The sequence below is a fragment of the Malaclemys terrapin genome, chromosome 2 (genome assembly GCF_027887155.1).
Source record: "Malaclemys terrapin pileata isolate rMalTer1 chromosome 2, rMalTer1.hap1, whole genome shotgun sequence".
Classification (NCBI taxonomy): domain Eukaryota; kingdom Metazoa; phylum Chordata; order Testudines; family Emydidae; genus Malaclemys; species Malaclemys terrapin.
In genome coordinates this window covers 209,312,183-209,324,913 of record NC_071506.1, presented here as the reverse complement: position 1 = coordinate 209,324,913, position 12,731 = coordinate 209,312,183, and the positions used below count along the sequence as shown (strand labels likewise).

Below are 12,731 nucleotides of genomic sequence, written 5' to 3'. Positions count from 1 at the left end.
CTCATTAGTAACCAGCATCTCCAAAACTCTTTCAACGTTCACAGTGATTGAAGATCAGTATTATCATTATTTGTATTACTGTAGTGCCTAGGAGCCCAAGACCCCATTATGCTAGGTGTTGTACACAAACAGAGCAAAAAGACAGTCTCTGCCCCAAAGGGTTTACACTAAGTAGAAGACAAGAGATAACAGATGGATACAGATCAATGAGGAAGTACAAATAAACAATGAGAAAATATTAGTCAACATGACAGACAGTGGTCTCTGCTCACTAACAGGTAGTGTTGTATTGTTAAAGCTAATTACAGGGCTTAACAAAGCCTTGGCTGGGATGATTTAGCTGGGAATTGGTCCTGCTTTGAGCAGGGGGTTGGACTAGATGACCTCTTGAGGTCCCTTCCAACTCTGATATTCTATTCTATGATTCTAATCCACACAAAATTGGAAGTGGGCCTAGCCACTTCACAGTTATAAATCCCATAGAACCATGTTTGATGCAACTGGGTTCTGACGGACATCTGACCTAGTTAAAGCAAACTAAAGTTTTGTATTAGTTAAAGCTAATAGTTCTTCCCATGACAAATGGTTTGCCTACCCACTACTATATAGCTCAAGTGTATCTGTATCAATGCATTCTGTCTAAACAGCTAGTGGCAGCCCAAAACATTGTGGGCATTTTTCAAGGAATCTCCTTGCCCCCAACAGCTCAAAGATTTCTGGGATTTTTTTTATACCATTACTCACTGAGCATTGCACTTATTAATGACTGCATCCATTAAAAAGGCTTAGAATGAAACTAAAAAGATGGGAACATAAGTGTTTTGGAGGCAATGTTGGATGACACTGAATGGAAGCAAGTAAAGGGCACAAAGTGGAAACTGAATGTATTCAAAGATAATGTAATGTTTGCCAAGGGGTCATGAGGCAATCTAATGCTAAATATAGAATTACAGAAAAGAAGCCAATGTAGATTAGCAAAACACACACAAAAAAAGTAGAGGTAAAAAGAGGTACAGGAAGAAATTTATAACACATCAGATACAGAGGAGCACTGGAAAGATTACAAATCACATTGAGAGCAAAACATGATAAGAAAACCTAAAGTTAATAATGAGAACTAAGAATTTAAGAGTAATTCCTATATTAAGAGCTGCATATATAGGTTATATGGATCAGACTACCAAAAGCAGCATTAGGAATAACTAATTTAGCTATCTGGTTTTAAAAATTATCAGGCAAATAACTGGAGAGAAAAGATATTCTAGATTACAACTCTTAACTCAAAAGATGGGGTGATCAGCCACACAGACTGAAAGAGGCCAGGAAACCAGTTCTATATTTAACTCTGCACAGGGAGTTATTCTAATATAGCTATAGCTTATTCCACTGCAGCTATCCCAGTCCATTTCCCCATGTAGACACCCCATAATGCTTTGTATTTTCAAAGCACTGAACAAAATATTAGCCAATTAAATCTCTCACTCTTATGGAAGCAGTTAGGGATTTCCAGTTCACAAAAGGGGAGTAGAGACAGGGCCTGCTTGGGAGTACATCATGACACAAATGCACTTTATTGAAATAAGGAGATTGGAATCCCCAAATTGTCTAGACCAGTGGATATTATGCATGTCTCAGAAAGGATAAAACTGATTTTTGGTGGCAAGATGCACCCTCTATCATTTGAACCATAAACTAGTATTCACAGTGGTGTGAGAATAAACCATTCCTCCCACCATACAAGGAAAGGTATAGCGATGCTTGTTAGCAGAGAAGAAAGGCTGGGATGTGGAAAAAAATTTAACAGACCACATACTGTAGGTGTCTGGCAGCCGTGTTGCTCCCACACACCGCATGTTTATTCAAAATGCCGCTGCTGGGGTCATTTCCTGACCTGCCATTCTGACCACATTAACCCTCTCTTTTTGCATCCCTCCACTGGCTCTCCCTCCTCCACCAAAACAATCACAAGCTCTGTGTCTTTGCATTAAAGGCCCTTGACTCTTTATCCCCATCCTCTATATCAGATATATTAAGTTACTGAACACTATCTTCACTCTGCTAGTGATGGCAGCCTTGATTGCCTGCTTATGGGCTTCTTTCTCCAGTACCTCTGAATTTTATCCCATCTGTTTCACATGCATGGGGAAAACTCCCCATAAATTACTGTAAACCTCCACCTTATCCTCTACAAAAACTACCTCTCTGCCCTGATGCTGACAAATTATTCAGGTCTGACATTGGCTAGAAAAGTGATGATTGCAGTTTTTCCGCTAAACATCCTTCTAGCCCACCCTTCAGCCAGTGTGTCTGTTTCATCCAATTGTTATATCCCATCTGTCACGTCAATTGTGAGCACTCTCAGGCAGAAACTGTTGTCTTTGTTACATATCTGAATAGTGCCTACAACAGGCTCCCACTCCATAATTGAGAGTCCTAGGAAATAATGTAGTACAAATAAAATATCTTCCTAAATAACGCTCCACCTGCCCCTCATATAATATGGTAATATCAGAGCACCTATGCTGAATGGTATGCTTTGGCACACACTCTAGCAATATGGTGATATGGAAGAAAAGTGCTAAATCAACAAAAATAAGTGTTAAAAATAGTCATTTGTTCCAACTAAAATAGCCCTCCTTCATGTTTAGGTATGGCGAAATGACATCTACATTTATTTAATAAAAACAGAATGGTGAAATAAGTAAATATTGATTGTGATTAACAATGCAATTCACCTGTTTATATTTCAGTAACTAGAAAATGGCCATTATAAGCCTAATTTTCACCACTTTTTTTAACTTCACCAATTCCTTGAAATTTCTCACAAATGCTTCGCTGCCAAAAAAGTTATTTGACACTGGAGTTTTTTTGTTTGTTTTTTTTAAATATAGGGAAGTCTGGCAAGAAGTTTGTGAGAAACTTGGGGGGGTGGGGAGGGGAAAATTGAACAGATGGTAATTATTTGAAACGTATCTCAAAAAAATAGGTGAAGTAAAAACACTAAGTTTAGCTTAGTTTATTTGTTTTTTCTGAACAAGGAGTGGTTCCTTTTAATATTTTTTGGAAATCCTGGATTTGGGACTCTAGATTTGGTTCTATAGAACAATTCATGCCAAATTTTACTAACCTACAATTGCTATGGAGGAGAGTATTAAGAACGTCTGCAACTGAACCATGACACAAGAAATGGTGCCACCTCGTAGGGCTTGTCTACACTACCCACCAGACTGGTGGGCAGGGATCAATCCAGCAGACGTCGATTTATCGCGTCTAGTATAGACGCGATAAATCGACTGCTGAGCGCTCCCCCGTCGACTCCAGTACTCCACCAGAATCGCAAGCGGAGTCGACGGGAGAGCGTCAGCTGTCAACTAACCGCAGTGAAGACACCGTGATAAATAGATCTAAGTACGTCGACTTCAGCTACGCTATTCACATAGCTGAAGTTGCGTATCTTAGATCGACCCCACGCGGTAGTGTAGACAAGCCCATATAAAAGATTTACATTGGTATTTATATCATGCATATCCATTCTTTTTTGTCCCTCCTCTCACGCCTCCTCTCTCTTGCAATGTTTTTGTAAGACTCCTCTTCTGCCTTTCCCAACTTGAAACAATTTCCTACCTAATGAAAGTTTATCAATGGGAAAAACACTTTAACATCTTTTTCCTTAGCAAGTTACTTATCAGAAGATAGCAGCAGCCTTTAGTCATACAACAAGATCCTCTGGCCTCACTTTATACTGCTGTTGACTATAAGAATTAGAAAACCTACATGGGAATTTGGCAAGCGTTGTGAAGCACTGCAAACAATTTAAATTCAGCCTAACTCATACCCACAACTATCCTTGACCCAAACTCAGGAGAGAACCTTACACTGGAATGCCAACCATCTTTAAACACTAACAGTGAGACACACTCATTACACTGTACCATATTAATGAATGCATCCCGCACACAACCCCAGATTATTCTACAATTCATGTGTTTTTTTTTTTTCAATCTACCTTTGCCAACAATTAATGTTAGGACAAAAGAGAAAAGAAAAATAAATGACAAATATCTGAAAGGTAAATACATTAAATATATTAAAAAAAAAAAGTTAGGAACCTACGTTTTGGCAGTGACATCCACAAACTGCCCTGGACGGAAGTGAGCTGCATACAGAGGAGTACCTTAAAAAGGAGGGAAAATATACCATTCAATTAAGTGCTGAAACGTGAACCATTATCCTGTCAGCATCCACAGTTGTTAAAAATAATTTTAAAAAGGAAATCTTTTTTATTTAAATCCTGATGCTTTAAAAAAATTTAATTTATGTATAATTACTTTATTTTCATCCCATTTTAGAGTCTTAAATTGCTAAATTGGTTTTGTACTTGTTTCTTTAGTCTCCCAATTATTAATACAATTTACCTAGAGATTTTTACAACTAAAAAGTGTCACACTTAAGATACTCATCTACACTGAAAAAGGCAAATCAAGGATACTTAATATCTTTATTAAGAGAATACAATAAGCTCAAACACAAAATAGACATGCAAATACCCTGTGCTAAGTTTGTAGCAGTTACATTTTCAGATCCCTTTTGAGACTGATTTTTTGCTCTTATTTTTGAAATTTTTGGGCTGTGTGTATAAAAAAAAGTTCTAAGTAACTTTGTTAATGTATTATACAACTAAATAATTTTTCAGTGTTAACAATGAAGCAATTTATTTTGATGTGACAAAGATTATGACACGAAGAAAAAAGTTTTTAATTAAAGTACAATTTTAGCCCCTTGTTCTGCAAACACAATGCATGTGCTTAAAATTAAATTCATGAGTAGTCCTATTAAAGCAAATGGGACTATTCATGCAAGTAAAATTATTTATCTGCTTAACTGCTTGCAGTATCAGTGCGTTAGTTTTCAATTTTTTGTTTATAGCAGTCCTGTAAAATTAAAAAACAACATACCCTAATAATAGTGGCATTTAAAAAGAAGCTTTGATAATTTAGTTCTTTGTAAAACCAATTGAGAATTTAATTTATAAATCCTCAACTTGATTTAAATCAATTTAAAAACAAAATCAAGTAATTTAGATCACTCCACTCTATCAATGTCAGATTTGTCAGTTAATGCAGTTAGTGATGATGTGAGCCTCTACTAAATCACCAAGCAGAAAAATATCAACATCTAGTATAAATAAATAATGAAGTGTGTATAAGTGTACTAGCCCCAACAAAAAGAGAGACAGACAGCCCAGGGCAAACAATTGAGATGAGGAAAGATGGAGAATGCCGCAGTAATGTTTGTAGTACATATTTAGGATTTTAAAAGCTCCCAACTTTCAGCCTTTGCTTTAATTATCAGAGCACACTTTTTCCGTATGCCATGCTGGATACTACTAATGAGTAGCCGCAATAAAGTCTAAGATATGTTTGTAAACTCTCTCTCTACTGGCTACCAAAGAAGTCATAATATTTTAAATAGACCATTAGGACCCTGTTTTATTAAAACTAATGATTAATAAATTAATAAAATGCCTGAAGCAAAATTATGTTGGTAAAAGCATGTAATATAAACAATCCAAATTCACATACTAATATATCCTGAAAAATTTAAAAAACAATTTTTATGAAGGTTAAACATCCAAATCTTCTGGTTACAAGACATAATTCTCAATGGAAACCAATGCTCCATTTTGCTGAATCCTTTCTGCCTCAAATAGTCTGAAACAATGGCATTTCAAGAGGTACCTAATTCGTCTCAACCAGGGAAGCACAGAGAAGACTGAAACCTCTTAAACGGCAACTTTTCCAACCTCCTGCAAAACATCACTTATAAGAGTGCCAAAAGTCCTTTTGGGAAGTGTATTCACATTCATTTTTAACACCGATTTGCATTGTAGCTAGTTTGAATTAAACAACTTTTCCAAGGGGTGGAACCGATTTGCTACGAAAACGAGAAATGGCGAAAGACGACAATTTCTTTCTCCACCCACAGAAAACAAAGGCCATTTTCTATTTTCCTTCTTTTCAGAAATTTGATTTGGTCCCAGTGATAGAGGGGGAAAAATGATTTTTTAAATTCATTTTCATACCTACAAATCAATCGCACCTTAATGTAGGCTGACCAAATAGCAAGTGTGAAAAATCGGGAGAGGGGGTGGGAGGTAACAGGAGCATATATAAGAAAAAGCCCCAAATATAGGGACTGTCCCTATAAAATCGGGACATCTGGTCACCCTCCCTTAATGTCTTCTGTTTATGTAAGTCTAAACTAGCGGTCGGCAACCTTTCAGAAGCGGTGCGCCGAGTCTTCATTTACTTATTTTAATTTAAGGTTTCGAGTGCCGATAATACATTTTAACGTTTTTTAGAAGGTCCCTCTCTCTCTCTAAGTCTATATATAATATAACTAAACTATTGTTGTATGTAAACATTTTGAAAACCTTGTTTACTTTAAGAAGCTTCATTTAAAATTAAATTAAAATGCTGATATTAAGCCGCCGACCTGCTCAGCCTGCTGCCACCCTGGGGTTCTGTTCACCTAGGCCGGCAGCCAGCTGAGAGGGGCCGGCAGCTGGGACCCCAGCTGGCAAGGGGGTGGCAGCCAGAACCCCGGGCCGGCAGCCAGAACCCCAGACCGGCAGCAGGCTGAGCAGGGCCATGGGCCAGGACCCCAGATCGGCGGCGGGCTGAGCAGGGCCGGCACCCCAGACCAGCAGTGGGCCGAGTGGCTCAGCCCGCTGCCGGTCTGGGGTTCCATCCTCTGGGTCCTGGCTGCCGGCCCCGCTCAGCCCGCTGCCGGTCTGGGGTTTGGGCTGCCAGGCCCTTGCCAGCTGGGGTCCCAGCCACCAGCCCCGCTCAGCCCGCTGTCAACCTGGTGCTCAGGGTTGGGGGTGGGGATATGGAGAGTGCAGGAGTCAGGGCAGGGGGTGTGGGGAGTGCAGGAGTCAGAGGAGGAGGCATGGGGGGGCTGGGTATGTGTGGGGAATGCAGGAGTCAAGGCAGGGGGTGTTGGGTGGCTGGGTATGTGTGGATGGTGCAGGAATAAGGGATGGGGTCGTGGGGGGGGATACAGGGGGCTGGGGTGCAAGGGTCAGGGCAGAGGGGGGCTGGGATCAGGGGGGTGCTCCCAGCCCCCTACGCCCTGAGCGGCTCACGGCAGGGGGCTGGAGGGATACGCCCCGCTCTTACCCTCCTTCCTCCTGCCTCTTCTCCGCCTCCTTACTGGTCTGAGCAGCGAGGGCGTTGGGGCTGCTATTCTCCCCTCCCTTGCAAGGGCGATCGGCAGCAGGGAGGGAGAGAAAGCGGGACTCGACAGCACGCTGGGGGAAGAGACAGGGGAGAGGGAAGCCTGGCTGCCGGCAGAGCCTGCCGTACAGCAGCAGCCGGCAGGACCAAGCTTGCTTCTACCCCCGCCAGAGAGAGCAGTAGGCGGGGGCAGAGAAGAGCGGGCTGGGTTGGGCAGGATTTTTAATGGCACACTGCTGCCTGCCGGGGTCCGGCCCAGCCCGCTGCCGGGGTTCGGCAGCGGGCTGAGCGGGACTCCAGCAGGCAGCAGCGTGGCATTAAAAATCATCTCGCATGCCGTCTTTGGCACTCGTGCCATAGGTTGCCGACCCCTGGTCTAAACCAAGCGTAAGTCATACATGTAATGTATTCCAGCTCAAAAAGATTACCTGGCTTAATTATAGCATTATCTGACACCTTAAATATTGTAGTTTTCTGCTTTGGTGGTACTCCTGCTTCTCTGAAAACCTCCATTGCAGACTCTGGTTTCTGAAAGAAAGAGCACCCGTAAAAACAAGTGAACTTAAATTATAAATTCATTATAAATTCAGTGAACATCAGAAAAATGTTTACAACTGTTAACACTACTTAAAAAACAAATGCCATATTGTATTTTTACTTTCAAGAAAGACTTAACTTTATATTAAATTACTGTAGCATAATTGCTTCATGAACTTTCTATTTTCCATTGTTGGATCTCATTTGACCCATCAATCTCATCATATGATCACTGCACATTGAGACTGTGTCACTAACACCAAGTGATCTGTACAAACTTCCAGAGCTAGGACGGAGAAGCCAGTCATCACTTTTTTCATGTACACAAATATTTATTAGTGCTTTTTAAATTTGTATTTATAATACATTTTCACTAACCGTAGAGTAATTTCAAGTCTAATCTTTATTTCAGATGTCATTATAAATGCACATTTGTACTAATGACACCTTGTGGCACTGTAAAAAGGTATGCAGTTTAATAGACTGTAAACACTTCAGGGCAGGGACATAATCTAAGGCCCTGATCTTGCAGGGACTTCTTGAAATACTTAACTTTATAAAAGTCAGTAGTTCCACTGAAGCAAATGGGGCTTCACACAGCACAAGGATCCACTGCATAGTCAGAGTTTGAACAGCAGAAAACTCCAAGAACATTTATTTTTATTTAAAATAGACCTCTCTCATTTAAATGACAATCTTTGGCTACAAATGAGAGCTTTTTATTTTATCAGACACATCAGCAGCTGCCTTTTAGAAACATTACAGTACTGAAAGAGAACCAGCCAAATGGAAACCATGTGTATGAAAACTGAAGTTGTATACAGTGGCTCAGCTGAGATTTTCCTTCAAATGAAACCTCCTAGAAAGCAATTTAAACAACTGACAGCAGTGTCACACTTGGATAATTCCATCTGTGAGGGGGTCACTTTTAAAAAGTTCTCTGAAATTATTCTTTTCCCAATAAAAACACTTCTCTGAACTTTCAGACGAATTGATCTGGACACCCCTTAAGGCCGTTTAGCTTCATTTGAAAAATCAGCATATTGCCCATGATTTTATTAAAAACTATATGTAAATACATTTTATAAGAACAGCAAAAAACATATTATGTTTGGTTAGAAACCAATCGATAAAATTCCTTTGATTTCTAATTGATTAGTGGCCAACAAAACAAATCACCTTTATGAAAAAGTCCATCCTCCACTCAAGTAGGAATGTTGATATAGGGTTCAGCAGTTCACTATTTTTTAAAAATGATTTGCTAACTTGTTTTACTATATGAATGCATTTTAAACAAAATATTTTTAAAATAATCGTGAGTAATCTATTTATATATTTTCCAAAGCTGGTTGTATTATTGGTCTGATGACTGATCACATGTATACTGTACTACAGTACATGCAGAAGTGAAAAATAAAATAGGTATCTCCTTTATCAGATGTATTTAAGTAAGCCTTGATTTAGATTGGAAAGTAAAATTATATTTGTTTAGCTGACCAGAAACTGAATGCTTAACAGTATATTCAAAATGGGCTTGTGAGGAGGATTAGAATGACTGGGGGGAAAAAAAAAAAAAAGAAAAAGAAACACCACATACTGAAGTCATCAAGGGATAAGAAAGCTTTTTTCCATTTTTCACCAAAACATCTGTCTATAGCTTTCTATTGCCCGACTTCAGCAAATGAAACAAAATTTCATCAAGTGCTCTAATGGACGAAGACAAAGGTAGGTATTTTTATGTACACAAAACATCACATAGCTTCCTTGCAAAAATGGGGAAAAACAGATTTTTAAATGGCAACATTAGAGAGGATATTGAATATGTTCTCAAGTGAATACCATTTTTAAAGGTCTATTGGAAGCATACGGAGTAGAACAGTATAGACTGTTGCAAATCAGACTACATCTTCAAAATGATTAATAGACCTCAAAACCAGAGTTTGTTTATTTTTTAAAAGTCATTGATAAAACAGTCATAGTACCATGCATTTTGGGAAGGAGACCAATTAACTGTGCATTAAAAAAAATAATTTACAAAGTTTATCCACTTGGAACACAATGGCATTTGTCAAGCTAAAAAAAAATCCACATTCCTAAAAATGTATTTAAATTTTTTTTAAATAATTTGACATTTTAAAGAAATACATGAAACCTTCATTGTTAGTGAAATTACTAAGGGATTCATCAGACAATTCACTAAAGTGAGTCACAGTCAAAATCTGGGGAGGACAGATGTTACTATGGGGAACTAATGAAAAATTAATTATGCTGACAACACAGGACTAGTTTTCCACAGTTTAGCTTTTCGAACCCATATTTGGAAGAAAACAATGAAGTGATAAATATAAAAAGAGGATGAAACTTCAAGTTTAAATGTAAACCAGAAAAAGGTATCATTATTATATTTGCAGAGTCCATAACAAGTGTAAACTGTACACAAATAAAATAACCTGTGTCAAATTCTTTTAAGCTATGTAATTTTATGGAACAAATTTACTCCAGATTCAACCTCAGAAGTTACCAGGCAAGGTCCAGATCTACATAAACTTATTCAACCATATCCATTAAAATAAATAAATAAATAAAATAAAAACCTAATTAATAGAATTATCTAGAAAAAAGCAACAATTTCCTATTAAGGAACATAGATAATGTAATAAACAATAGTCAACAATCTGATATTTTAGATCAGGGGTTCTCAAACTGGGGGTCCAGGACTCCTCAGAAGGTCGCAAGGTTATTACATTGGGGGTCACGAGCTGTCAGCCTCCACCCCAAACCCCGCTTTGCCTCCAGCATTTATAATGGTGTTAAATATATTAAAAAGCGTTTTTAATTTATAACGGGGGTGGGGGAGGTGTTGCACTCAAAGCCTTGCGGTGTGAAAGGGGTTACAAGTACAAAAGTTTGAGAACCACTGTTTTAGATCATTGTGCATCAAAGGTATACAGATCACAATAAGAGCAGTTTAAATTGGACATGTGATTGCATGAATCCTATATTCTCCATGGACTGAATGCATTTCGTTACTCAGCCAAGCAAGAAGACCCTGTTGGTCAGGACTATCACGCATGCATTCCTTCATAGGTGTGCTTCCCTGGTGCACCACCAGCAGTTTCAAAATGACTAGATTCATATGATTTTTGTCAGTCTTGATCTAACACAGCCAGGAGCACTGGTCTAATTTCACCAAGTGAAAAATGTTCCTCTAGTAGTGGACATGCACCAGAGAGATAAGACATGTGGAAACCAAAGTGAACATTGGTGAGATGTGCACACGCAAGCATTAAATAAAACTAAGATTTTGGGTAGTTTCCCTACTGGAAAAACTGAGGTACAAGCCCTCAAGGAAAAACAAACAGATCTCCAAATAAGCCATTAATGCCTTTTTGTATCTGGGTCAAACAGAGATGACCGCAAGAACAATGCAAAGAGAAGTGTGATACTGTTTTGTAAACATAATGAATCACAAAAAAAAAAAGTGCTCTTTTGAAGGAAGGCTAGGTTTCCCATCATGATTCAATCTTTCCCCCTGGGATTGACAAAACTGCTAAATTGCTTCAACCATTGAAGACTGACTTGGACTTCTGCATCAGACATCTAGAGCTGTTAAACAAATTAGTGGTTTGTGGCACCGTCATTAATAAGCTATGTTCACAACTGTGCATATTTTAAGTTTAAAGTTTAATTCTTCTTTCAGGAATATTATATGCAAATGAGCAAATAAAACAATGGTAAAATTAAAGCAGAAATGACTAAATCAGGATACATCAACCAACTATATAATGAGATTATCAGAATCAGTAACTCCCCTATTCCAGTGGTTTTTAAATTTGTGGGCCAAGATCCCAAGTTTGTAGAGCTAAGTACCTGCTCCCCCATCCACTGCTACTACATGTTCCCATTTCCTGCAGTTCCCTCCATTACCAATAAAATACCATGCTTCAAAGAAGCTTTCAAAAATATAGCCTTCTACCATTTCCAAGAGGGGAAAAATGCTAATTGAGTTGTCCTCACTTCCCAGATTTTGGGGAAGGTTGGGTTGAAGGGAGGGAAGTGAGAATGGAGCCTTCCTCCCCCCCACCCAAACCACCTGATGGCACAAGTGTGTGAGGGTGAGTGAGAGACAAAGATGAGCCTCCGAAACATGTATGGCTGCAGACTCATCTTTGACTAAACACCTTTTAATATATCACTGTTTTGTCTGAAAGCATTTATAATTAGTGATCCTTATAGAAATAACAATTCTAAACAACAACAAAAAAAGGAAGTAGTATACTTACATAAAAAGGAGATGAATTTTTCCCTCCAATGAGTAGGGTAGCTGTTTTTCCATTATACTCCTCCTTTGGTGTGTACTTTAAAACATGGCAGTCTTTCACCTTAAAAAATAAATCACAGTAAACAGGGTCTCAAAACAGACACATCTGCTCATATTTTAATTTAAATTAACAATAGATATTAAACAATGTGAGCAAAGTCACAGTCGACTCGATTTCATTTGTTTAATAGAAGACACAAAGTTCAAAGAGAACATTTTAACCATTTATAATGAAGCATCTTTCAATTAACTGTTCACCAGAAAGCCTACTAGAACAGACACGTGGAACAGACAGTATTCTTATGTAAATCCTAAAAGTAAAATCAGTATCTCTCTTACCTGAAGTAATGTGACAGCATGTCTTTCACCATCCTTGGTCCATAACGGAATCATTCCCAACTTTATTGCAACAAGGCCAACTCTGCGGGAACCTTTAGATCAAAACAAACCAAGCCCTTAACTTTAGACTAAATAACTGACAGAATCAGAGTCTGTTGTTCGTCAGGGTATGCTAGAAGATCTTTTCCCCCCCATGGAAGGGATTGAGGGAGGCGAGAACAAGTTTTTAACTTTGTGGGCAGGTTCGGAATAGCAGGGTTTCTTAATGTACATTTATGTTTGTGCAGAGCAATACA

The 12,731-nt window shown here is 38.7% G+C and overlaps 1 protein-coding gene across 1 annotated transcript in view; it reads right to left on the bottom strand.

The window, feature by feature from the left end:
- The window catches only part of MRPL3 (mitochondrial ribosomal protein L3), a 69,148-nt gene that overhangs the window by 45,354 nt on the left and 11,063 nt on the right, over positions 1–12,731 (bottom strand). Inside the window, exons 3-6 of the mRNA XM_054019687.1 lie at positions 12,436–12,527; positions 12,059–12,157; positions 7,667–7,766; positions 4,114–4,174 (exon numbers count right to left, since the gene is read on the bottom strand). Coding sequence (XP_053875662.1) covers positions 4,114–4,174; positions 7,667–7,766; positions 12,059–12,157; positions 12,436–12,527 — 352 coding nt within the window. The remainder of the gene's footprint in view (positions 1–4,113; positions 4,175–7,666; positions 7,767–12,058; positions 12,158–12,435; positions 12,528–12,731) is intronic.